Source organism: Pseudophryne corroboree, chromosome 1 (assembly GCF_028390025.1).
Source record: "Pseudophryne corroboree isolate aPseCor3 chromosome 1, aPseCor3.hap2, whole genome shotgun sequence".
Lineage (NCBI taxonomy): Eukaryota > Metazoa > Chordata > Amphibia > Anura > Myobatrachidae > Pseudophryne > Pseudophryne corroboree.
This window is the reverse complement of record NC_086444.1, coordinates 256,652,728-256,678,756: the sequence shown is the minus strand read 5'-3', so window position 1 is coordinate 256,678,756 and position 26,029 is coordinate 256,652,728. Positions and strand designations below refer to the sequence as shown.

Below are 26,029 nucleotides of genomic sequence, written 5' to 3'. Positions count from 1 at the left end.
CGGCCATGACATGAGGTGGCAGTTGCTAGAAACAGCAATTCTGGGGGTAGTAAGAACCTCTGTATCATGGTCATTTGATGTCAATCTATATAATGATTTGTACCTGATTGAGGGAGTTATGTCCCTGAGGTGTGACCTTAATGAGGCAACATAAGGATGAAAAGAATCAATTTTTTGTTTCAGCATAGGATATCCATCAGCCACAAATAACTGTGGGGAACTCTTGCTAACAGACAATGGATGGCCCATTTGGTTCTTATCTGCCATCAGATTCTCTATGACTTCTCACCTTGGTGACATGCTGGACATATTAAGATTAGCTAGAATTGCTGGTTACACCAAATGCTGCTTCACTTTATTTCCATGCGGTAGGTACCTTAGAGAATGTATTTTCAAAACCTCTAAACTGATGGACCATGCTTAAGGCCAGTAATATTGCTATCAGGTTGCCTATTTTAATTACTTCCTTAACATATTTAATATTTTCGCTAATGATTGCTAGTTGATCTGTGTTTTAATTAGATTATGTTTATATATTGTATTTTATTATGGTCTTATTAAACCTATATTCTACTTTCAAGCCGTAAGCAACTTAGTTTTTTGCTAACTCAGCCTATTAAATACATAAGACTATTTGAAATAATATATCTGGCTGTAAGAACTTCTCTACGCCACCAATGAGTCACATGACGCAGAATGAAACAGATGCAATTGATACAAGGAGAAAAAATACAAAACCCATCTTACACAAGGGCGGCTCATGATGTTGCAAAGCTTTTTGTGAAGAGACTTTGCTTAAAGCAAAAAAAAAAAAAAAAAAAAGTAGGACTTCTGTTACTGCATTTTGCTCCTACACATGATTACTATCATCTAGTCTAAATAAATAGAAAGACTGTATCAACTCCATTATGCATTATTACATCACAAGTGTTTGTACAATGTATAGGTAATGGTATATAGCCATTTAAAAAAAAAAGCCAAGTTATAGCACTGCCAAACGGCACCTATGCTCGTCAAATAGATTTCGCCTATTACAATGCTAATATGAAACAATTTAAGCAAATCTAATACAGACTAAATACTTAAAGAGCTCGCTCTCAAAAAACCTGAAGCTATTTACTTAAAATAAAAAAAATTCTAACATGATTTGGAGCATGGCCCAGAACAGAAAGAGCACCAATGACTAGATTCAGATTATGAGTTATATATAGCACACAGGCAGGTGTAAAGTGCCACAATAACTTTACTGGGCAAAGAGCAAACTGCATTTACAACAAAAGAAAAAAAAAAGCCTGTTAACTACTGAAAGCCCCAAAGCTAAGTTCTTACTATGATAATTCACCTGTTTTAATACAGGTAAATGCATCTATTCCATTTACACAAAAGACCGCTACAATGTTCACTTATAGCTTCTATAAGCGAATCAGCTGGAAGCCAAAAGTTTGGGGTCACTCCTTCATTTCTGAACATTATATTTCCAGCCAACTGAATACGACAAATGTACAGGGTCTTTCATGTGAAAGCCAGTGAGTATTTCACACTGTTGATCAAATGGCTTCTGAAGATCATTAGACAGCTCGGGGGGGGGGGGGGGGGGGGGGGGGTTTAAGGAGGGCATGGGTCAGAAAGGGAATTGTCTGCTTATGCTCTCATATGAAACCACATCCAAGAGATGTGTGACATGAGGGGCACTATCAGCCGACAGACCTCTTTCCTGAATTCTTCCATTAGATTTTATTTACGAAGTTATGATTTGTCAAAGCAGTCAGTCATCAGCGGCTTTGACAGATGAATTAAAAATGGCAGTAAGATTTAATGCTCAACAGTGACTTAGTAAATATACCCCCTGGTCTAGGTACCAAAAGCCACAATCCATTTGGATGTATGAATATTACGATAATACAATAGATATAATGTACATACTGTAAACAAAAAACATTTTTAGGTGCAAACAATGAAAAAGTCAAACAAAAGATGAGTGCTTAATATAACAAGGTAGAAAGTGGTATATAATGCCTGGAAACAGCTATATCAGCAGGTATAGTGTTATTTGCATCACCATACAATTTAGAAATGTTAATTCGTTATGGTCTTTCATAAAATAAATATTACAGTGGGGGAACTAAAGCAACTGGGCTAAGAGTCCTTCAAAATATACCTGATTTTTGGCTTGCTGCATCTTATCTCTATGTTGATGTGCTTCTCTGTTTGATGAAAGAGCTGGATCGGCATGTATGGAGCCAACTGGTGTGGGCTAAGGTTTAAAAACAAACAAACAAAAAAGTTAAACGCAAATGTAACTAACCTAGTGGACATCCTGAAAAGAAGAAAAAATAGGATTTTAATACCTACCGGTAAATCCTTTTCTCTTAGTCCGTAGAGGATGTTGGGGACTCCGTAAGGACCATGGGGTATAGACGGGATCCGCAGGAGACATGGGCACACTAGAAGACTTTGAAGGGGTGCGGACGACTCTGCAGCACCGATTGAGCAAACATGAGGTCCCCATCAGCCAGGGTATCAAACTTGTAGAGCTTAGCAAAAGTGTTTGAACCCGACCAAGTAGCCGCTCGGCAAAGTTGAACCGCCAAGACTCCTCGGGCATCCGCCCAAGAAGAGCCCATCTTCCTAGTAGAATGGGTCTCCACCGACTTCAGTAATGGCAATCCAGCCGTAGAACAAGCACGCCGAATCGTATCACAGATTCAGCGTGTAACAGACTGCATAGACGCAGGCGCCCCAATCATGCTGGGAGCATACCGGACAAACAGAGCCTCTGTTTCACCAATCTGAGCCAAATTGGCGACATAAATATTTAAAACCTTGACTACATTGAGAGACTTTGAATCAGCCAATGCTTAAGTAACCACAGGCATCAAAATAGGCTGGTTTCTGCGAAACACAGAAACCACTTTTGGCAGAACTATTTTCCGAGTTCTCAATTTCGCTCTATCCACTTGGAAGAGCAAACAGGGGCTCTTGTGAGACAAAGCCGCTACTTCAGACACCTGCCTTGCGGACGCCCCAAAGCCAACAGCATGACCACTCTCTAAGAAAGAAATTTTAACACAACCTTTAATAAAGGTTCCAATCAGTGTGACACAAGAAACGCAACACCATGTCAAGGTCCCACGGTGCCAATGGGGGCACAAATGGAGGTTGGATGTGCAGTACTCCTTTCATGAAAGTCTGAACTTCCGGAAAGGTGGACAATTCTTTTTTTTTTAAAGAAAATTTATAAGGCCAAAAACTGCCCTGAAACGGAGCCTAACTTTAGGCCTGCATCCACACCTGCTTGCAAAGGATGGAGAAGAACGACCCAGCTGAAAAAGTCTTCCGTAGGAGCCTTCTTGGATTCACACCAAGACACATATTTACGCCAAATACGGTGGTAAGGCTTTGCCGTTACTTCTTTTCCAGCCTGAAGAAATGTGGAAATGACTTCACTGGGAATACCCTTACGGGCTAGGATATGGCGTTCAACCGCCACGCTGTCAAATGCAGCCATGGTAAGTCTTGATACACGCCCGGATCTTGCTGTAATAGTTCCTCACATAGAGGAAGAGGCCAGGGATCTTCTATGAGTAAATCTTGAAGAACTGGATACCAAGCCCTCCTTGGCTAGACCGGAACAATGAGGATCGCCTGAATCTCTGTTCTTCTTACGATTATCACCTTCAGAAGAGTGAAAGCGGAGGGGACACATAGACCGACTGAAAACACCCAAGGTGTCACGAGGGCGTCCACTGCTATAGCTTGAGTGTCCCCTGATCTGGAACTGAGGCGAGACGCCAACATGTCCAATTGAGGCACTCCTCAAAGACTTGTCACTTCTGTGAAAACTTCTCGATGACGACTGTATTTCTCCCAGATGGAGATAGCGTCTGCAGAGGAAATCTATTTCTCCGTCGTTTACATCCGGAACGAAGACTGCTAATATAACGTTTACCAGTCTTTCCACTCAGCGGAAAACTTTTTCGGCTTCTGCCATTTTCGCTTTGCTTCTTGTTCCGCCCTAGCGGCTTACTTACGCCACCGCTGTCAAGTCGTCCGACAGAATTAACACGGGCAGATCACGAAGACTATGTTCGTCGAAAATAGCTCTTAATTCAAGAAAGCTTATTGCAGACAAGCTTCGCAGTTTGACCATTTCCTCTGGAAATACTTCCCATGCAAGGACTGCTCCCCAGCCTCGGAGATCTGCATGCATGGACACCAGGATCTAATCCTGGATCCCGAACCTTCGTCCCTCTAGGAGGCGAGAACTGAGCAGACACCACAGGAGCGATATCCTGGCCATTAGGATTATACTCCGGTGCATGTGCAGGGGAGACCCGGACCACATTTCCAACTGGTCCCGTGAAAACCACTCTGGCATTTGACCTGCTCACCGAAAAGGCCTCTTAGACCGCACCTATCTTCTTCATCAACGGAACATATTGATGGATTGTCACTGCAAATCTGATCCGACTCTGGATCCTCAGACCTCTTTCCACAGGAAAACACAGAACCTCAACCGTTCAGTATTTACTCAGATACCCACCTCAGACATCTGCGTCGTTGGGAACAACAGCCATTCCCTGTGTTAAAGAACAGTCAGAGAGAAACAACGATTTGCACCACTTGTTTCGTGAGCTCGCCTTAATCAGGAGAGCATCTCAGTACAGAATAACAATGGCTCTTACTATTGAAAGAAAACCATCATACTGCCATCACTCCGGTGAAATGGCAAAGACAATCCTGGATATCAACCCAGGTAAGCTGAATGCGGAGAAAAACGCATTTAAACCCTTTTCTACCTTTACGTGCTGGAGCTACCTGGCCTGAGAGATTCCATCCTGTAGTTCAACTTCGTAAGTAGAAATCTTTGTTTCTTCTTTTTAACAGGGACAGCAGGACAATGTCCTGAACCCGACGCAACTCTGGTATGGCGTCGCGTACTACCTCCCCTTCCAGAGGGGAATCGGTAAGATCTATTTGATAAATCAGTGAGGGGAATCATCTGTAAACTCCAGTATGTCCCCCTTTGGATTCTATTATTAACTCACAGGTCCAAGTCCATTCCCGGACTGACTGAAGAGTATCAGACGAGTTCCCACCGGTGTGGGCTCCAGCCAGATAGACCCAGCAACATGCGGTGGATGTGGTAGAAACAGAAGACGATATCCGCTTCTGCAAAACCTAACAAGGCTGCAGAACTCTTACCTTTTCACCTTCCACTATCTGCACCGAAAGGGAAAAAAGAAAGGTATCGAACCGGTTAAAATGACTGCATCCCACAAAAGAATGCGTCACCAACCGTTGTGAGGGAATCTAACTCACGAAGGTAGGACTTACCAGTGGTATCCGCCGAGAGTGACTTAACTGAAGCATCCTTAAACAGCGGGTCACCGTCACAGGGAAAAACTCCAGTATCTCTCTGAGTCAACCTCATCATTCCCCCGGCCACACCTCATGTAGTCGCACGGCAACCTGCCGCAATGTTATAGAAAAGAACCAACATAAGAAACATCCCCTCTGTCTTTAGGGTAATTCTATCGGATGCCTTTCCGAATACAAGCACTCCCCCATGTGTATGTAATACAAATAACTTCAAAGCATAGAAATAAAATATCACTTAGCTTCCTGTACACGATCCTTTCAGACAGGGCCCCGTGCCGACCAGGAGTTGACTTTCACAGCATTCTATCCGCGGCGGGAAAAGAATAAACACTAGGACTCCTTGTGAGGATCTGAGACCAACTCGTCACAGCCGACCCAGAGCTTTATCAACAGAGCGACCAGCACATGAGAAGGAATACTTTTACTTCAGCATTCATTAGAAATCGTAATATGAATACACATATTGTAATACACACACACATACATATATATATATATATATATATATATACATATATATATATATATATATATATATATCATACATATAAGCAGATTGTCCGGAACCGCTGCGTCCCTAGTGACATTAATGTGTATGACCATGTACCCAGTTGTGGATCTAACCAGGAAACCTCATGGTCGACAGAAAACCTAGTATTCGTTGACAGCAGGGAGTAGTAACCAGGCAAAATAACATTCTTGCGACCCCAAGGGGTCCGAGGGAAGCATACATATATAATTTTAATATCACTCCCCAACAAATACAACCATGTCTGTGCTCGAGCTACAGGCCCATGGAACCGTACCATACATATACATATAAATATATATACAGGTATAAGTTAGTTACAGCATGTTAATTTACACCCAGTAATAACAGTTGGTGCCGACAGGGTCACCCACATACTACTGTGTCTCCCATACAGTGTTTACTTTTGAAAAGCATACAACTACCGACCTGCTGACACTGCATCTACTGAATCAAGTACTAACAGGAGTCGGCGATGCCGACAGAGATTCCCATAGCTGTTTGTAACAGAGCACTCGCACATGTCGACACGTGCATTAAAAGCTATAGTGGGTATATCTGACAGGGAAAACACAGACATATATGCACAACTCAATGACTACACGCCCATTATCTAAGATAGTGCTATATTTTATTCTATATTGCACTAAATCACTGTGCCCCCCTTCATTTACACTGCTAGTCTGTACACAGTGTTTTTGGCGGGGACTGAGGAGAAAATGGCGCTGTATCATGTTGTGAGGGCTAAGCCACGCCCCTTCTCGGCGCGCTTCAGCCCTGATATTATTTTAGCGTTTTATGCTGGCAGGGGTCCGTATACAGTGCCTATGCACTGTATACATGTTTAGCCAGGCTCAATGGAGAGGTATATTGCTGCCCAGGGCGCCCCCCCCCCCCCCAGCACCCTGCACCCTTGCAGTGCCATTGGAGTGTGGGTGCAATGGCGCGCAGCGCGACCGCTGCGCGGTACCTCTGACTCTCTGAAGTCTTCTGCCGTCACTGAAGTCTTCTGTTCTTCTAATACTCACCCGGCTTCTTTCTTCTGGCTGCTGTGAGGGGGTGACGGCGTGGATCCGGGAACAAGCAGCTATGCGCACCAAGTGATCGAACCCTCTGGAGCTAATGGTGTCCAGTAGCCTAAGAAGCAGAGCCCTTAACTCAGAAGAAGTAGGTCTGACTTCTCTCCCCTCAGTCCCACGAAGCAGAGAGCCTGTAGCCAGCAGGTCTTTCTGAAAATAAAAAACCTAACAAAGTCTTTCAGAGAAACTCAGTAGAGCTCCCCTAGTGTGTGTCCAGTCTCTCCTGGGCACAGAATCTAACTGGAGTCTGGAGGAGGGGCATAGAGGGAGGAGCCAGTTCACACCCATTCAAAGTCTTATAGTGTGCCCATGTCTCCTGCGGATCCCATCTATACCACATGGTCCTTACGGAGTCCCCAGCATCCTCTAGGACATAGGAGAAATGTAATAAATACGCAGATATGATATGTAATTGTAATGCCTGGGACAGGTTCTCTGTAATGTATTTAAAAATGCCTATAATACACTACACAATCACATTATACATAAGTATGCAGTAGGCATACCGCTTGTCTGGATCCCGGGTGTCAAAATACTGGCAAGGTAGGTGAATCCTCCCTCTATGGGTGTCCACGACACCCATAGAGGGAGAATAGAACCCGTGGCAAGCATAGCTCCCCACCAAGACCGCAAGGGGCTTCTTTGCGCTTGCCCCTCTGCTGGCATTTCAACGCTCGGGATGCCGATGTACTGATCATCTGACATTCTCTCATAATTGCTTAGCTATGCCCCCAAATGTTCCATGTCTGTGTAAGAATGATTCCCGAAAAGGCAGCAATGCTTTCCTCCATTCTAGACTTTCTCTATAATGAATGGGTTGCTAGAAAGTAGATACCAATACCTGTATTAAACTCCACTACTTTAAAATCATTGTCCAGTTAAATGCACAGTAAAAGTAACCTACATGATAGAAAAATAAAAAACTAAAATATTGAATTGTGACTGTGTCCAAATACCTCCAGTTCCCAAAATCATTCCAAATTGCAGATGGATTTAAAAGCAGGTCGGCACAATAACTTAGTGCAAAAGAGTTAGATGTCAACTTTAACAATTCTGTAATTTAGCAATTTATCATATTTGACACCATTTCAACTATCACCATATTATGTGTCTCCAGGCTTCAGTATTAATTAGACTCTGTTCCTGGTGTAGGAACCAGCTGTGAAACCCATGTTTCAGTTCACAATTCACAATTATTTAGTTTTTATGTTTGTTACATTTTTTTCAAAAATATACTGTATATAGGCATACAGAAAAAGGGTTTGGGAAGGGGAACATAGGAAAGATCAGGCAAGTATACACATACAAACATGTAAGTGCTCAAAAATTACCCAAAAAACGAAAACATAGTAATTAAAAACAGAAAAGAAAAGGATGACAAAAGTACAACATACCATAGTCCATATATAGCACAAGGGCCATATACACAGGCAAGCTACGCCAGAATCCACAATTAAGTTTTAGATATATGCTTCCTGGTCATCTTTATTAGTCTTCCCTCCAAATTCATTTTATTGACAGGTAAATGGGCAGGAGACCAATTCCAAGCATGGTTCTCCATGGAGAGATGCACATACAGCACAAATGGCCATCTTACCCAAGTATACGACTGTTACAGATGTGCCAACATACAACACACCTCAAACAGCTCCACTTACTGTGCCACATATAATACGACCGAGCTGCGCCATGCGTCCGAACATGCAGTTTTGTACCAAATATGCCTCTTCTTTGCATCGCTAATGTGACAAAAGTATAATGTACAAGTACCCTAGACACTGAAGCTGGAATTACATACAGCAGCACCGTGCAACTCTGACAGATACCTGGGCAAAAGACAACTGATTGAGGACAGATACGGGTGAGTAGCAGCATGCAGTGTTGTCCTTACTCTTTGACTTTATTCCAACTCCATAAAGACAAATATACTAATCCTAAATGCCCAATATACTGTAAGTGAGTTTGGATGAAGACGCAATGCAACACAACATTAAGTGTTAAGTACGAAAGTCCGGGAATTGCTACCCACGGTGGTGCATCTAGGTCGTGCCATATGGCGCAAATGGATGAGTGAATGAGGTCCCATCTGTTCTAAAGAAAAGACACAGGTTCAAAGGCGATGAACTCCTCCCCAGTTCTGGTGCCTGCAAAGGTGAGCCATGTGCACAGGATGTGTGTCTCTCCAAAGATCAGTGCAGCTTGCATGGTCATCGTTCTCATTCCGTTCAACAGTACAACAGAGGTGATGCAGAGCAGAAGATTGTTGTCAGCAACACAAGTCCATAGCCATCATTTAAAATACATGCTTATGTAGGCAATATATCATATCAAGTATCAAGACTCTGCTCAGCTAAGGAAAGACTGAACACTGCAAATTATTACAGTACTCACCAGCTGCTTTCCAATCCAATCATACTCATAGTCAAACATGTATCCCTTTCTATCAAACAAGTCTGTAAATAGTTTTCGTAGGTAGTCGTAATCTGGTTTTTCAAAAAAATCTAGTCTTCTTACATAGCGTAAGTATGTGGCCATCTCCTCTGCAAGACAATAACATTAAATCAGGCATAAATTAAATGACAATCAAGAATGAGGAATAGAGTTAACATAGTTATAAAAGGAAAAAAAAAACCTTGAGACTTTATTAGTGTTCTAGATCCAGGGAAATTATCCAGTTGCGTATTTTGGAGTCAGAAAGTCTTCTCCATACAATGTGAGGTTAAGGGGGAATTTAATTGTCTGCAAAGTCCTGTTTTGTTTTTTTTTCTATAAAAACAGGGTTTTAATCACAAATAGCCACTATTCACTTGTTTGTGAAACGTTACTGGCAACAATTCTCAATAGGTTCAATGCAACATTCTTTTCACACCTACTGAGCAGGTGAAAAGTTGTAGAAAACCCCTATATACACATATATACAGTACACACACACACAGTACACTTATACTGATTTTTATGCACCCATTTTGCTGAAACAGTTATATTCTTTGTTTTCCAAAAAAGTGATAAACAGCCAATTGACCCAATTTAAATACCCCAAATACTTTAATTAGGACCACTGATACACTTCTAAACTATATTAGTTTGGCTTTTTTGGGGGTACAGTCAGTTCCCCATTTTGACCTACACTTTTCTCTGGTTTAGTCAGGAAAAAAAAAACTCAGCAAATCCAGTTTTCACACATTTGCAATTGGATAATTCTGATCTAAAAGGTGTGTACACACGGTGAGATATTGACTATGCGATTTCCCTTGAACTCCCCTAGAGCCCTGAAGTACCGATATTGTCTATACACACTGTGCAATTTTGGCTATGTGCAATTTTGACGAAGGCCGTTTTTGACTATACTTTGTACTAGATTGTAAACAATATAGTCAAAATTGCCTTGCCTGCACAGTCTATTTTTTCTTGAGATAAAGATCCCGCGTGACCACGCATCGGTATCACAAGCTTTGTACATATGGTGTGATATGTACAAACATTTCTTACGATTTTGAGTATATAATTAAAATCGCAAGAATACATTGCTCCGTGTGTTTGCACCTTTATACTTTCTAAATGGACAGATAAAACTATGGATTTTTATATTTGTACTTTTTTTAAATTAAAAACTTTTAGCTAAAGAAACTCCCCTTGAATGTTTTCTGTATGGGACTATACTGTTGCTAAATACTAAATCAGATTATTTTGCTTCATATGCAGTTTTAATGGTGAACACTAGGTTTCATTTCTTTGCTTTTATTACATATACCCTACTTGCTGACCATATGACGAATGGAGTGAGGCAAGTCATTTGATTTGATTTGAAATGTATCACTGTCTCTACACAGATCATAGGGGGATTAGTTCCCCAAATTGTATCGCCCCAATATGTAGTTTTGGGCCAATTCGGAATGACATACCATGCATATCGCTCAGTCTGTATGCCCGTTATGCGGGTGCCCATGGTCGCTTGCGGCGTTGCCAAGTTTGATGTGATGCACAATAAACCTAGCAATAAAGCTAGCGACCGCGGCATGTGTAATGAAGGAAGGAGTGATATGTTGCAACGACCTTCATTACATCGCTCAAAGTGTACCGAGTATCCTAAATCATCATTTCGGGCTGACATATTGGCTGGGGACACATCGTCCCAGTGTGCACCCAGCCATAAACACACATTTGCAAATGTATCCTTTATTTTTGGCAGCTCTGTCAGGTGTGTAAACATTCTAACCTATTTAAGACCAAAACAGAATGTATGCTCTCCCAGTAGCCTTCATTTACATACATATAAAATAAAGATGCTTAATAAAAGTAAATTATGAATTTCAATTTAGCTGCAATGATTATTCAGTGAACTATTGTTGTTCATCTATATCTGCTCTACATAGAAAGATAATGCACACCCTTCCAGAACTAAACATAAAAAAGCAGTTTTTACCTGGAAAGTTCTCACAAAGTACTTCAATTGGAGTTGCTCGTTTCGTATCCCCAATTTTCTGATACCTTTCTTTTAATGTGTCAGCCTAAAAATAAAATAAAAATAAGATTTTAAACCTACCAGTAAATCTTTTTCTCATAGTCCGTAGAGAATGCTGGGACTCCGTAAGGACCATGGGGATAGACGGGCTCCGCAGGAGACATGGGCACTTTAAGAAAGACTTTGACTCTGGGTGTGCACTGGCTCCTCCCTCTATGCCCCTCCTCCAGACCTCAGTTAGAGAAACTGTGCCCAGAGGAGACGGACAGTACAAGGAAAGGATTTTTGTAATCCAAGGGCAAGATTCATACCAGCCACATCGTATAACTTGTGATATACTACCCAGTTAACAGTATGAAAAACAACATAGCATCTGTCCAAGACCGATGAAACTATAACATAACCCTTATGTAAGCAATAACTATACACAAGTCTTGCAGAAGTAGTCCGCACTTGGGACGGGCGCCAAGTCCTCTACGGACAACGAGAAAAAGATTTACCGGTAGGTTTAAAATCTTATTTTCTCTAACGTCCTAGAGCATGCTGGGACTCCGTAAGGACCATGGGGATTATACCAAAGCTCCCAAACGGGCGGGAGAGTGCGGATGACTCTGCAGCACCGATTGAGCAAACAGGAGGTCCTCCTCAGCCAGGGTATCAAACTTATAAAACTTTGCAAAGGTGTTTGACCCAGACCAAGTAGCAGCTCGGCACAGCTGTAGTGCCGATACCCCTCGGGCAGCCGCCCAAGACGAGCCCACCTTCCTAGTGGAATGGGCCTTAACCGATTTTGGCAACGGCAATCCTGCCGTAGAATGCGCCTGCTGGATCGTGTTACAGATCCAGTGAGCAATAGTCTGCTTTGAAGCAGTGCCGCAGACTTTGTTGGCTGCATACAGGACAAACAGTGCTTCTGTTTTTCTAATCCTAGCCGTTCTGGCCACGTAAATTTTCAAAGCCCTGACCACATCAAGGGACTCGGAATCCTCCAAGTCACGAGTAGCCACAGGCACAACAATAGGTTGGTTCATATGAAAGGATGAGACCACCTTAGGTAGGAATTGAGGACGGGTCCGCAACTCTGCTCTATCCATATGGAAAACCAGATAGGGGCTTTTATGTGATAAAGACACCAATTCCGAAACTCGACCTAGCCGAAGCCAAGGCCAACAACATGACTACCTTCCAAGTGAGATATTTCAACTCCACTGTTTTCAGTGGTTCACACCAATGTGATTTAATGAAACGTAACACCACGTTAAGGTCCCAAGGCACCACCGGAGGTACAAAAGGAGGCTGAATATGCAGTACTCCCTTCACAAAAGTCTGTACTTCAGGTAAAGAGGCCAATTCCTTTTGAAAGAAAATGGATAAGGCCGAAATCTGAACTTTAATGGAGCCTAATTTTAGGCCCAAATTCACTCCAGTTTGTAGGAAGTGAAGAAAACGGCCTAGATGGAATTCCTCTGTAGGAGCATTCCTGGCCTCACACCAAGAAACATTTTCGCCATATTCGGTGATAATGTGTAGACGTCACCGCCTTCCTAGCCCGCCTTCCTAGCCTTTATTAGCGTAGGAATGACCTCATCCGGAATACCCTTTTCCGCTAGGATCCGGCGTTCAACCGCTATGCCGTCAAACGCAGCCGCGGTAAGTCTTGGAACAGACAGGGACCTTGTTGTAACAGGTCCTGCCTTAGAGGAAGAGGCCACGGATCTTCTGTGAGCATTTCTTGCAGATCCGGATACCAGGTCCTTCGTGGCCAATCTGGAACAATGAGAACTGTTCTCACTCCTCTTTTCCTCATTATCCTCAACACCTTGGGTATGAGAGGAAGAGGAGGAAACACATATACCGACTGGAACACCCACGGTGTCACTAGGGCGTCCACAGCTACCGCCTGAGGGTCTCTTGACCTGGCGCATTACCTTTGTAGCTTTTTGTTGAGACGAGATGCCATCTTGTCTATTTGGGGTAGTCCACACCGACTTGCAATCTGCGCGAAGACTTCCTGATGAAGTCCCCACTCTCCCGGATGCAGATCGTGTCTGCTGAAGAAGTCTGCTTCCCAGTTGTCCACTCCCGGAATGAACACTGCTGACAGAGCGCTTACATGATTCTCTGCTAAGGCGAAGAATTCTGGTAGCTTCCGCCATTGCCACTCTGCTCTTTGTGCCGCCTTGGCGGTTTACAAGAGCTACTGCGGTGATGTTGTCTGACTGGATCAGAACTGGTCGATTGCGAAGTAAGATCTCCGCTTGACGTAGGGCGTTGTATATGGCCCTTAGTTCCAGGATGTTGATGTGAAGACAAGTCTCTTGACTTGACCAAAGTCCTTGGAAATTTCTTCCCTGTGTGACTGCTCCCCAACCTCGGAGGCTCGCGTCCGTGGGTACCAGGATCCAGTCAGGAATGCCGAACCTGCGGCCCTCTAGGTGAGCACTGTTTAGCCACCATAGGAGAGATACTCTGGTCTTGGGGGACAGGGTGATCCGCTGATGCAATTGCAGATGCGGCCCGGACCATTTGTCCAATAGGTCCCATTGGAAGGTCCTTGCATGGAATCTGCCGTATGGAATGGCTTTGTATGTTGCCACCATCTTTCCCAGAACTTGAGTGCAATGATGTACTGACACTTGGTTTGGTTTCAACAGGTTCATGACTAGAGTCATGAGTTCCAGCGCTTTTTCCGTCTGAAGTAAAAACCCTCTTCTGGTCTGTGTCCAGAATCATGCCCAAGAAGGGCAGACGAGTTGTAGGATTCAGTTGCGACTTTGGAATATTGAGAATCCAGCCATGTCGCTTTAACACATTAAGTGAAAGTGATACGCTGTTCAACAACATCTCCCGTGATCTCGCTTTTATCAGGAGATCGTCCAAGTACGGGATAATTGTGACACCCTGCTTGCGCAGGAGCACCATCATTTCCGCCATTACCTTGGTGAAAATTCTCGGGGCCGTTGAAAGCCCAAACGGCAACGTCTGAAATTGGTAATGACAATCCTGTACCGCAAATCTCAGGTACGCCTGATGAGGAGGATATATGGGAACATGCAGGTATGCATCCTTTATGTACAGAGATACCAAAAAATCTCCCCCTTCTAGGCCCGCGGTGACCGCCCTGAGCGATTCCATCTTGAACTTGAACAGTTTTAAGTAAAGGTTCAGGGATTTTAAATTAAAAAATGGGTCTGACCGAACCGTCCGGTTTCGGGACCACAAACAGAGTTGAGTAGTACCCCTGCCCTCTTTGCAGCAGGGGAACCTCTACCACCACTTGTTGAAGACACAAATTTGTGAATCGCATGTAACACTATCTCCCTTTCCAGGTTTTTTTTCGGTAGGGCCGATTTGAAAAACCGGCGAGGGGGCACCTCTTCGAATTCCAGCTTGTAACCCTGGGAAACAATTTCTATTGCCCATGGCTCTACCTGTGAGTGGACCCAGACGTGGCTGAACAGTCGAAGACGTGCCCCCACAGGAGCGGACTCCCTCAGGGGAGCCCCAGCGTCATGCGGTGGATTTTGCAGAGGCCGGGGAGGACTTCTGTTCCTGGGAACTAGATGTGTTGTGCAGCTTTCTCCCTCTGCCCTTACCCCTGGCAAGAAAGGACGTGCTCTCTTGCTTTTATTGGAACGAAAGGACTGTATTTGATAATGATGCGCTTTCTTAGATTGTGAGGGAATATATGGCAAAAAATTTGATTTACCTGCCGTAGCCGTGGAGACGAGGTCCGAGAGGCCCTCTCCAAACAATTCCTCACCCTTGTAAGGCAACAACTCTATGTGTCTCTTGGAGTCGGCATCACCAGTCCACTGTCGGGTCCATAAGACACGCCTAGCAGAAATAGACATAGCGTTTATCCTGGAACCCAGTAAACTAATGTCTCTTTGAGCATTCCTCATATACAAGACAGCATCTTTTATATGCCCTAGGGTCAGTAAAATGGTATCCTTATAAAGAGTCTCAATATCCGCTGATAAGGAATCTGTCCATGCTGCTACAGCACTACAAACCCAGTCCGACGCAATAGCCGGTCTGAGTAACGTACCAGAATGTGTGTAAATGGACTTCAAGGTAACCTCCTGCTTGCGGTCAGCAGGATCCTTGAGGGTAGCCGTATCTTGGGATGGAAGCGCTATCTTTTTTGATAAGAGCGTCAAGGCTTTGTCCACCCTAGGGGAGGATTCCCACCGTATCCTGTCCTGCGACGGGAAAGGATACGCTGTTAGGATCCTTTTGGGAATATGCAGTTTTTTGTCTGGAGTTTCCCACGCTTTTTCACATAATTCGTTCAGCTCATGTGAGGAGGGAAAGGAAACCTCAGGTTTCTTTCCCTTATACATGTGTACCCTCGTGTCAGGGACAGGGGGTTCCTCAGTGATATGCAAAACATCTTTTATTGCGATAATCATATATCGAATACATTTAGCCACCTTTGGCTGTAATTTTGTATCATCGTAATCGACACTGGAGTCTGAATCCGTGTCGGTATCTGTGTCAACTATTTGGGATAGTGGGCGCTTCTGAGACCCTGAAGGTCCCGGCGACATAGGGACAGGCATGGGTTGATTCCCTGACTGTGCCCCCGCTTCGGCTTTGTCTAGCCTTTTGTGCAATAAATTAACATTTGCACTTAAAACATTCCACATATCCATCCAGTCCGGCGTCGGCACCGCCGATGGAGACCTAACATTCATAAACTCCCCCTCCTCCTTAGGTGAGCCTTCAACCTCAGACATGTCGACACACACGTGCCGACACACCAGACATACACAGGGAAGCTCTTTTCTGAAGACAGGTTCCCCACCAGGCCTTTAGAGAGACAGAGAGAGAGAGTATGCCAGCACACACCCCAGCGCTATATGACCCTGGAAAAAACACAGTATGTTTACCCAGTAGCGCTGTTTTGTGTATATGCGCCAATTATGTGCCCCCCCCCCCCTCTACTTTAAAACCCTCTGTCACCGTGTGTCAAGCAGGGGAGAGTCCGGGGAGCTTCCTCTCAGCGGTGCTGTGGAGAAAATGGGGCTGGTGAGTGCTGAGGGAGAAGCCCCGCCCTCTCGGCGGCGGGCTTCTGTCCCGCTCAAATTTTTCAACAACATGGCGGGGGCTCTTTATATACAAGTACAGTGCCCAGCTGTACATGTATATATATATATCTTTGCCATGAGAGGTTTATATTGCTGCCCAGGGCCCCCCCCCCCCCTGCACCCTTACAGTGACCGAAGTGTCTGAGGTGAAGGGAAGCAATGGCGCACAGCTGCAGTGCTGTGCGTTACCTCAGTGAAGATCAAAGTGTCTTCTGCCGCCTCAGATGGTCTTTTCCTCACATACTCACCCGGCTTCTTTCTTCCGGCTCTGCGAGGAGGACGGCGGCGCGGCTCTGGGACGGACGGCGAGTGTGAGACCTGCGTACCGATCCCTCTGATACTAATGGTGTCCAGTAGCGTAAGAAACAGAGCCCTGAAACTCAGAGAAGTGGGTCTGTTTCTCTCTCCTCAGTCCCTCGATGCAGGGAGTCTGTTGACAGCAGGCTCCCTGAAAATAAAAAACCTAACAAAAATGCTTTCTTACAGGAAACTCAGGAGAGCTCCTGAAATGCACCCAGTCTCCACTGGGCACAGTATCAAACTGAGGTCTGGAGGAGGGGCATAGAGGGAGGAGCCAGTGCACACCCAGAGTCAAAGTCTTTCTTAAAGCGCCCATGTCTTCTGCGGAGCCCGTCTATCCCCATGGTCCTTACAGAGTCCCAGCATCCTCTAGGACGTTAGAGAAATTGTATTTACAGTATCACTTATCAAATCACTCAGAAAAATCTGGAACTATGGTTTTGACAGTTTTGAGACATTAATAAAAATTATGTAAGACTGAAGATCTTTGCTGAACATCACAGACAAAAGTATAAGATGAGGCCAGTACAATGTGGTAGTCAGTACAAAGTTTTTTTTTTTTTTTTTTTTAATTAAATTGTACAAATACAGTTGTGTATAGGTGACCTTAAAATAAGAATTTACTTACCGATAATTCTATTTCTCATAGTCCGTAGTGGATGCTGGGGACTCCGTAAGGACCATGGGGAATAGCGGCTCCGCAGGAGACTGGGCACATCTAAAGAAAGCTTTAGGACTATCTGGTGTGCACTGGCTCCTCCCCCTATGACCCTCCTCCAAGCCTCAGTTAGGATACTGTGCCCGGGCGAGCGTACACAATAAGGAAGGATTTTGAATCCCGGGTAAGACTCATACCAGCCACACCGTACAACTTGTGATCTGAACCCAGTCAACAGCATGATAACAGAGGAGCCTCTAGAAAAGATGGCTCACTACAGCAATAACACGATTTTTTGGTAACAATTACTATGTACCAGTATTGCAGACAATCCGCACTTGGGATGGGCGCCCAGCATCCACTACGGACTATGAGAAATAGAATTATCGGTAAGTAAATTCTTATTTTCTCTAACGTCCTAAGTGGATGCTGGGGACTCCGTAAGGACCATGGGGATTATACCAAAGCTCCCAAACGGGCGGGAGAGTGCGGATGACTCTGCAGCACCAAATGAGAGAACTCCAGGTCCTCCTCAGCCAGGATATCAATTTTGTAGAATTTTACAAACGTATTTGCTCCTGACCAAGTAGCTGCTCGGCAAAGTTGTAAAGCCGAGACCCCTCGGGGCAGCCGCCCAAGATGAGCCCACCTTCCTTGTGGAGTGGGCATTTACAGATTTTTGGCTGTGGCAGGCCTGCCACAGAATGTGCAAGCTGAATTGTACTACAAATCCAACGAGCAATAGTCTGCTTAGAAGCAGGAGCACCCAGCTTGTTGGGTGCATACAGGATAAAACAGCGAGTCAGATTTCCTGACTCCAGCCGTCCTGGAAACATATATTTTCAGGGCCCTGACAACGTCTAGCAACTTGGAGTCCTCCAAGTCCCTAGTAGCCGCAGGCACCACAAATAGGTTGGTTCAGGTGAAACGCTGAAACCACCTTAGGGAGAAACTTGAGGACGAGTCCTCAATTCCGCCCTGTCCGAATGGAAAATCAGATAAGGGCTTTTTCAGGATAAAGCCGCCAATTCTGACACGCGCCTGGCCCAGGCCAGGGCCAACAGCATGACCACTTTCCATGTGAGATATTTTAACTCCACAGATTTAAGTGGTTCAAACCAATGTGACTTTTGGAACCCAAAACTACATTGAGATACCAAAGTGCCACTGGAGGCACAAAAGGAGGCTGTATATGCAGTACCCCTTTTACAAACGTCTGAACTTCAGGGACTGAAGCTAATTCTTTTTGGAAGAAAATTGACAGGGCCGAAATTTGAACCTTAATGGACCCCAATTTCAGGCCCATAGACACTCCTGTTTGCAGGAAATGTAGGAATCGACCCAGTTGAATTTCCTCCGTCGGGCCTTACTGGCCTCGCACCACGCAACATATTTTCGCCAATTGCGGTGATAATGATTTTGCGGTTACATCCTTCCTGGCTTTGATCAGGATAGGGATGACTTCATCCGGAATGCCTTTTTTCCTTCAGGATCCGGCGTTCAACCGCCATGCCGTCAAACGCAGCCGCGGTAAGTCTTGGAACAGACAGGGTCCTTGCTGGAGCAGGTCCCTTCTTAGAGGTAGAAGCCACGGATCCTCCGTGAGCATCTCTTGAAGTTCCGGTTACCAAGTCCTTCTTGGCCAATCCGGAGCCACGCATATAGTGCTTACTCCTCTCCATCTTATCAATCTCAGTACCTTGGGTATGAGAGGCAGAGGAGGGAACACATACCCTGATTGGTACACCAACGGTGTTACCAGAGCGTCTACAGCTATTGCCTGAGGGTCCCTGGACCTGGCGCAATACCTGTCGAGTTTTTCCCAACGGTTTATAATCATGTGGAAGACTTCTGGATGAAGTCCCCACACTCCCGGGTGGAGGTCGTGCTGAGGAAGTCTGCTTCCCAGTTGTCCACTCCCGGAATGAATACTGCCGACAGTGCTATCACATGATTTTCCGCCCAGCGAAGAATCCTTGCAGCTTCTGCCATTGCACTCCTGCTTCTTGTGCCACCCTGTCTGTTTACGTGGGTGACTGCCGTCATGTTGTCCGACTGGATCAACACCGGCTGACCTTGAAGCAGAGGTCTTGCAAAGCTTAGAGCATTGTAAATGTCCCTTAGCTTCAGGATATTTATGTGAAGTGATGTCTCCAGGCTTGACCATAAGCCCTGGAAATTCCATCCCTGTGTGACTGCTCCCCAGCCTCGCAGGCTGGCATCCGTGGTCACCAGGACCCAGTCCTGAATGCCGAATCTGCGGCCCTCTAGAAAATGAGCACTCTGCAACCACCACAGGAGGGACACCCTTGTCCTTGGTGACAGGGTTATCCGCTGATGCATCTGAAGATGCGACCCGGACCATTTGTCCAGCGTATACTGAGGGCTTGGCAGAGGTGGGAGAGGGTTTCTGTTCCTGGGAACTGGCTGATTTCTGCAGCCTTTTTCCTCTCCCTCTGTCACGGGGCAGAAATGAGGAACCTTTTGCCCGCTTGTCCACGAAAAGACTGCGCCTGATAATACGGCGTCTTCTCATGTTGAGAGGCGACCTGGGGTACAAACGTGGATTTCCCAGCTGTTGCCGTGGCCACCAGGTCTGAAAGACCGACCCCAAATAACTCCTCCCCTTAATAAGGCAATACTTCCAAATGCCGTTTGGAATACGCATCACCTGACCACTGACGTGTCCATAACCCTCTACTGGTAGAAATGGACAACGCACTTAGACTTGATGCCAGTCGGCAAATATTCTGCTGTGCATCACGCATATATAGAAATGCATCTTTTAAATGCTCTATAGGCAAAAATATACTGTCCCTATCTAGGGTATCAATATTTTCAGTCAGGGAATCCGACCACGCCAACCCAGCACTGCACATCCAGGCTGAGGCGATTGCTGGTCGCAGTATAACACCAGTATGTGTGTAAATACATTTTAGGATACCATCCTGCTTTCTATCAGCAGGATCCTTAAGGGCGGCCATCTCAGGAGAGGGTAGAGCCCTTACAAGCGTGTGAGCGCTTTATCCACCCTAGGGGGTGTTTCCCAACGCACCCTAACCTCTGGCGGGAAAGGATATAATGCCAATAACATTTCAGAAATTATCAGTTGTTATCGGGGGAAAACCACGCATCACACACCTCATTTAATTTCTCAGATTCAGGAAAACTACAGGTAGTTTTTCCTCACCAAACATAATACCCTTTTTAGTGGTACTCGTATTATCAGAAATGTGTAAAACATTTTTCATTGCCTCAATCATGTAACGTGTGGCCCTACTGGAAGTCACATTTGTCTCTTCACCGTCGACACTGGAGTCAGTATCCGCGTCGGCGTCTATATCTGCCATCTGAGGTAACGGGCGCTTTAGAGCCCCTGACGGCCTATGAGACGTCTGGACAGGCACAAGCAGAGTAGCCGGCTGTCTCATGTCAACCACTGTCTTTTATACAGAGCTGACACTGTCACGTAATTTCTTCCAACAGTTCATCCACTCAGGTGTCGACCCCCTAGGGGGTGACATCACTATTACAGGCAATCTGCTCCGTCTCCACATCATTTTTCTCCTCATACATGTCGACACAAAAGTACCGACATACAGCACACACACAGGGAATGCTCTGATAGAGGACAGGACCCCACTAGCCCTTTGGGGAGACAGAGGGAGAGTTTGCCAGCACACACCAGAGCGCTATATATATACAGGGATAACCTTATAAGTGTTTTTCCCCTTATAGCTGCTGTATAGTTAATACTGCGCCTAATTAGTGCCCCCCTCTCTTTTTTAACCCTTTCTGTAGTGTAGTGACTGCAGGGGAGAGCCAGGGAGCTTCCCTCCAACGGAGCTGTGAGGGAAAATGGCGCCAGTGTGCTGAGGAGATAAGGCCGCCGATAAGGGGGCGGAGCCTATCACCCGTTTTTTTATGTATTCTGGCAGGGGTTAAATGCATCCATATAGCCCAGGAGCTATATGTGATGCATTTTTTTGCCATCCAAGGTGTTTTTATTGCGTCTCAGGGCGCCCCCCCCCCCAGCGCCCTGCACCCTCAGTGACCGGAGTGTGAAGTGTGATGAGAGCAATGGCGCACAGCTGCAGTGCTGTGCGCTACCTTGTTGAAGACAGGACGTCTTCTGCCGCCGATTTTCCGGACCTCTTCTGCCTTCTGGCTCTGTAAGGGGGCCGGCGGCGCGGCTCTGGGACCCATCCAAGCTGGGCCTGTGATCGTCCCTCTGGAGCTAAAGTCCAGTAGCCTAAGAAGCCCAATCCACTCTGCACGCAGGTGAGTTCGCTTCTTCTCCCCTTAGTCCCTCGATGCAGTGAGCCTGTTGCCAGCAGGTCTCACTGAAAATAAAAAACCTAAACTAAAACTTTCACTAAGAAGCTCAGGAGAGCCCCTAGTGTGCACCCTTCTCGTTTGGGCACAGAGATCTAACTGAGGCTTGGAGGAGGGTCATAGGGGGAGGAGCCAGTGCACACCAGATAGTCCTAAAGCTTTCTTTAGATGTGCCCAGTCTCCTGCGGAGCCGCTATTCCCCATGGTCCTTACGGAGTCCCCAGCATCCACTTAGGACGTTAGAGAAAAGCATTTCAGATCTGGCCAGCTAAACCATCACATAACGGTATGATAACTCTTCAAGTGACATGTTTCAAAAGCAAAAACAGACATCTAGGAAATGCCACTTGTTAGAGGTCAATTCTTTATGCGCAGGTGTCTTAGGACATAACATAGGCTAGAGCTGAGAGGGGATGTAGTTGGCATCCCAACTTAGAATCCAGATGCTGGAATTCTGAACGTATGTATGCCAGGGAGGATTAGGGTTAGGCTGCGGGGGGATTGGGTTAGACACTAGGGGAAGGTAAAGGGTTAGGCTGTAAACAGCGGAGGGTTAAGATGAGGGTCGGTATGCCGCTTTTGGTATTCTAACCATATGCATCCTGACTGTCGGGATCCCATACCCAAGACGCTGAGAGACCATTCCCATTTAATGACAGCCTTTCCCAATTTTTACTGTACATCAATGGAAGGCATAGATTTCTTTTCAGGATAGGGGACACTACACAGATAGTGTAACAAACTGATTTCTAAGCTACACCCGGTTCAATACAAAAATCAGTATGAAGGTACAAGTTTTGCCTCAGAAAGAGTCCATGCCATGCGGTAAACAAAGGGCTGCCATGTAAATATACATTCACAGATATCCCTAAAAGGAGTTCTTTACAGGCTTGTTTCTATAAAGAACACCTGGTCAACATGTGGTTCACCAACTGTTGTAAAACTACAAGTCCGAGCATAACCTTCCAACCGATCAGCTGGTAAAACATCCTGGGACGTGAAGTATCAAGCTGATGGGTCGGAGGTTGTCAAAACTTGCTCAAGAGGGTAGATTAGAAATCGGCCTTACAAATATAAATCTACATTTATATATTTAGCAAATTGGAGCTGTAACATATATAAAAACTCACAAATCTGATTTTTTTTTTTTTGTTAAAAAAAATAAACAACAAGTTTACCTTTAGTCCTTGCCAGGGTAGGCTTCCTCGAAGAAAATACATAAACATATGACCTAATGCTTCTAAATCGTCTCTTCTACTTTGCTCTAAAAAAGGAAAAAAAAATTTTTTAGTCAAATCAATACAGCTCAGCAAATAATCATACCGCATAGGTCACTTTACGCTCATTAACTTAAGGGAATGAGTAAGAAAATAGGGTCTTTTGGGTTCTGTCTGTAGAGAAAGACATTGGGGGTCATTCCGAGTTGTTCGCTCGCAAGCTGCTTTGAGCAGCTTTGCACACGCTAAGCCGCCGCCTACTGGGAGTGAATTTTAGCTTATCAAAATTGCGAACGAAAGATTAGCTAAATTGCGAATAGACACTTCTTAGCAGTTTCTGAGTAGCTCCACACTTACTCGGCATCTGCGATCAGTTCAGTGCTTGTCGTTCCTGGTTTGACGTCACAAACACATCCAGCGTTCTCCCAGACACTCCTCCGTTTCTCCAGCCACTCCCGCGTTTTTCCCAGAAACGGTAGCGTTTTTTCGCACACACCCATAAAACAGCCTGTTTCCGCCCAGAAACACCCACTTCCTGTCAATCACATTACGATCACCAGAACGAAGAAAAAACCTCGTAATGCTGTGAGTAAAATACCTAACTGCTTAGCAAATTTACTTGGCGCAGTCGCACTGCGGACATTGCGCATGCGCATTAGCGACTAATCGCTCCGTTGCGAGAAAAAAATAACGAGCGAACAACTCGGAATGACCCCCATTTAGTGATGCTTCTCCTTTTCTCCCCATGAACAAAGATTTTAAACCTACCGGTAAATCTATTTCTCCTGGTCCGTAGAGGATGCTGGGGACTCCGTAAGGACCATGGGGTATAGACGGGCTCCGCAGTAGACATGGGCACTCTGAAGACTTTAGAATAGGTGTGCACTGGCTCCTCCCTCTATGCCCATCCTCCAGACCTCAGTTAGAGAACTGTGTCCAGAGGAGACGGACAGTACGAGGAAAGGATTTTTGTTAATCCAAGGGCAAGATACATACCAGCCCACACCATCCACACCGTACAACCTGGAACCTACGAACCAGTTAACAGCATGAAACAAAACAGCATCAGCCAGAGACTGATCAAAAATGTAACATAACCCTTATGTAACCAATAACTATATACAAGTCTTGCAGAACTTCGTCCGCACTGGGACGGGCGCCCAGCATCCTCTACGGACTAGGAGAAAAATATTTACCGGTAGGTTTAAAATCTTATTTTCTCTTACGTCCTAGAGGATGCTGGGGACTCCGTAAGGACCATGGGGATTATACCAAAGCTCCAGACCGGGCGGGAGAGTGCGGATGACTCTGCAGCACCGATTGAGCAAACATGAGGTCCTCCTCAGCCAAGGTATCAAACTTGTAGAATTTAGCAAAAGTGTTTGACCCAGACCAAGTCGCCGCTCGGCAAAGCTGTAATGCCGAGACGCCTCGGGCAGCCGCCCAAAAAGAGCCCACCTTCCTAGTGGAATGGGCCTTAACCGAATTCGGTAACGGCAATCCAGCCGTAGAATGAGCCTGCTGAATCGTATTACAGATCCAGCGAGCAATAGTCTGTTTAGAAGCAGGAGCGCCAACCTTGTTGGCTGCATACAGGACAAACAGTGCCTCTGTTTTCCTAACCCGAGCCGTCCTGGCTACATAAAATTTTAAGGCCCTGACTACATCAAGGCACTTGGAATCCTCCAAGTCACCCGTAGCCACAGGCACCACAATAGGTTGGTTCATATGAAAGGATGAAACCACCTTTGGCAAAAATTGAGGACGAGTCCTCAATTCTGCTCTATCCACATGGAAAATCAGATAGGGCTCTTGTGAGACAAAGCCGCCAATTCGGACACCCGCCTTGCAGATGCTAAGGCCAACAACATGACCACCTTCCAAGTGAGAAATTTTAATTCAACTGTTTGAAGAGGCTCAAACCACTGAGATTTTAGGAACTGCAACACCATGTTAAGGTCCCATGGTGCCACTGGGGGCACAAAAGTAGGCTGGATATGCAGCACTCCCTTTACAAAAGTCTGGACTTCTGGGAAAGAAGCCAATTCCTTCTGAAAGAAAATTGATAGGGCCGAAATCTGTACCTTAATGGAGCCTAACTTTAGGCCCATATCCACTCCTGTCTGTAGAAAGTGGAGAAAACAGCCCAGCTGGAAATCCTCAGTAGGAGCATTCTTGGCTTCACACCAAGATACATATTTCCTCCAGATGCGGTGATAATGTTTCGCCGTCACCTCCTTCCTAGCCTTAATCAGAGTAAAGATGACTTCCTCCGGAATACCCTTCCCCGCTAGAATTTGGTGTTCAACCACCATGCCGTCAAAAGTAACCGCGGTAAGTCTTGGAACACGCAGGGCCCCTGCTGCAACAGGTCTTCCCTGAGAGGAAGAGGCCACGGATCTGAGCATTTCCTGAAGATCTGAATACCAGGCCCTTCGAGGCCAATCTGGAACAATGAGTATTGTCTGCACACTTTTTCGTCTTATGATTCTCAGTATTTTTGAGATGAGCGGAAGAGGAGGGAACACCTAGACCAACTGAAACACCCATGGTGTCACCAGGGCGTCCACCGCTACTGCCTGAGGGTCCCTTGACCTGGCACAATACCTCCAAAGCTTCTTGTTGAGGCGTGACGCCATGCAAATACTTCCTGATGAAGTCCCCACTCTCCTGGATGGAGATCGTGCCTACTGAGGAAGTCTGCTTCACAGTTGTCCACTCCCGGAATGTAGACCGCTGACAGAGCACTTACGTGATTTTCCTCCCAGCGAAGAATCCTGGCGGCTTCCGCCATTGCCACTCTGCTCCTTGTCCGCCTTGGCGGTTTACATGAGCCACAGCTGTGACGTTGTCTGATTGAATCAGAACCGGTAGGTCGTAAAGAATATTCTCCGCTTGTCGTAGGCCGTTGTATATGGCCCTCAATTCCAGTACGTTGATGTGTAGACAAGCCTCCTGGCTTGACCATAGTCCC

The 26,029-nt window shown here is 45.5% G+C and overlaps 1 protein-coding gene across 7 annotated transcripts in view; it reads right to left on the bottom strand.

Annotated features, from left to right (window-relative positions):
* Positions 1-26,029, bottom strand: part of CSNK1G3 (casein kinase 1 gamma 3) — a 383,972-nt gene that overhangs the window by 28,398 nt on the left and 329,545 nt on the right. For all 7 annotated transcript variants that reach the window (XM_063964224.1, XM_063964226.1, XM_063964222.1 and 4 more), the window contains 4 exons: positions 23,017-23,102; positions 11,414-11,498; positions 9,382-9,530; positions 2,159-2,254 (listed from right to left, as the gene is read on the bottom strand). In XM_063964224.1, coding sequence (XP_063820294.1) covers positions 2,159-2,254; positions 9,382-9,530; positions 11,414-11,498; positions 23,017-23,102 — 416 coding nt within the window. The remainder of the gene's footprint in view (positions 1-2,158; positions 2,255-9,381; positions 9,531-11,413; positions 11,499-23,016; positions 23,103-26,029) is intronic.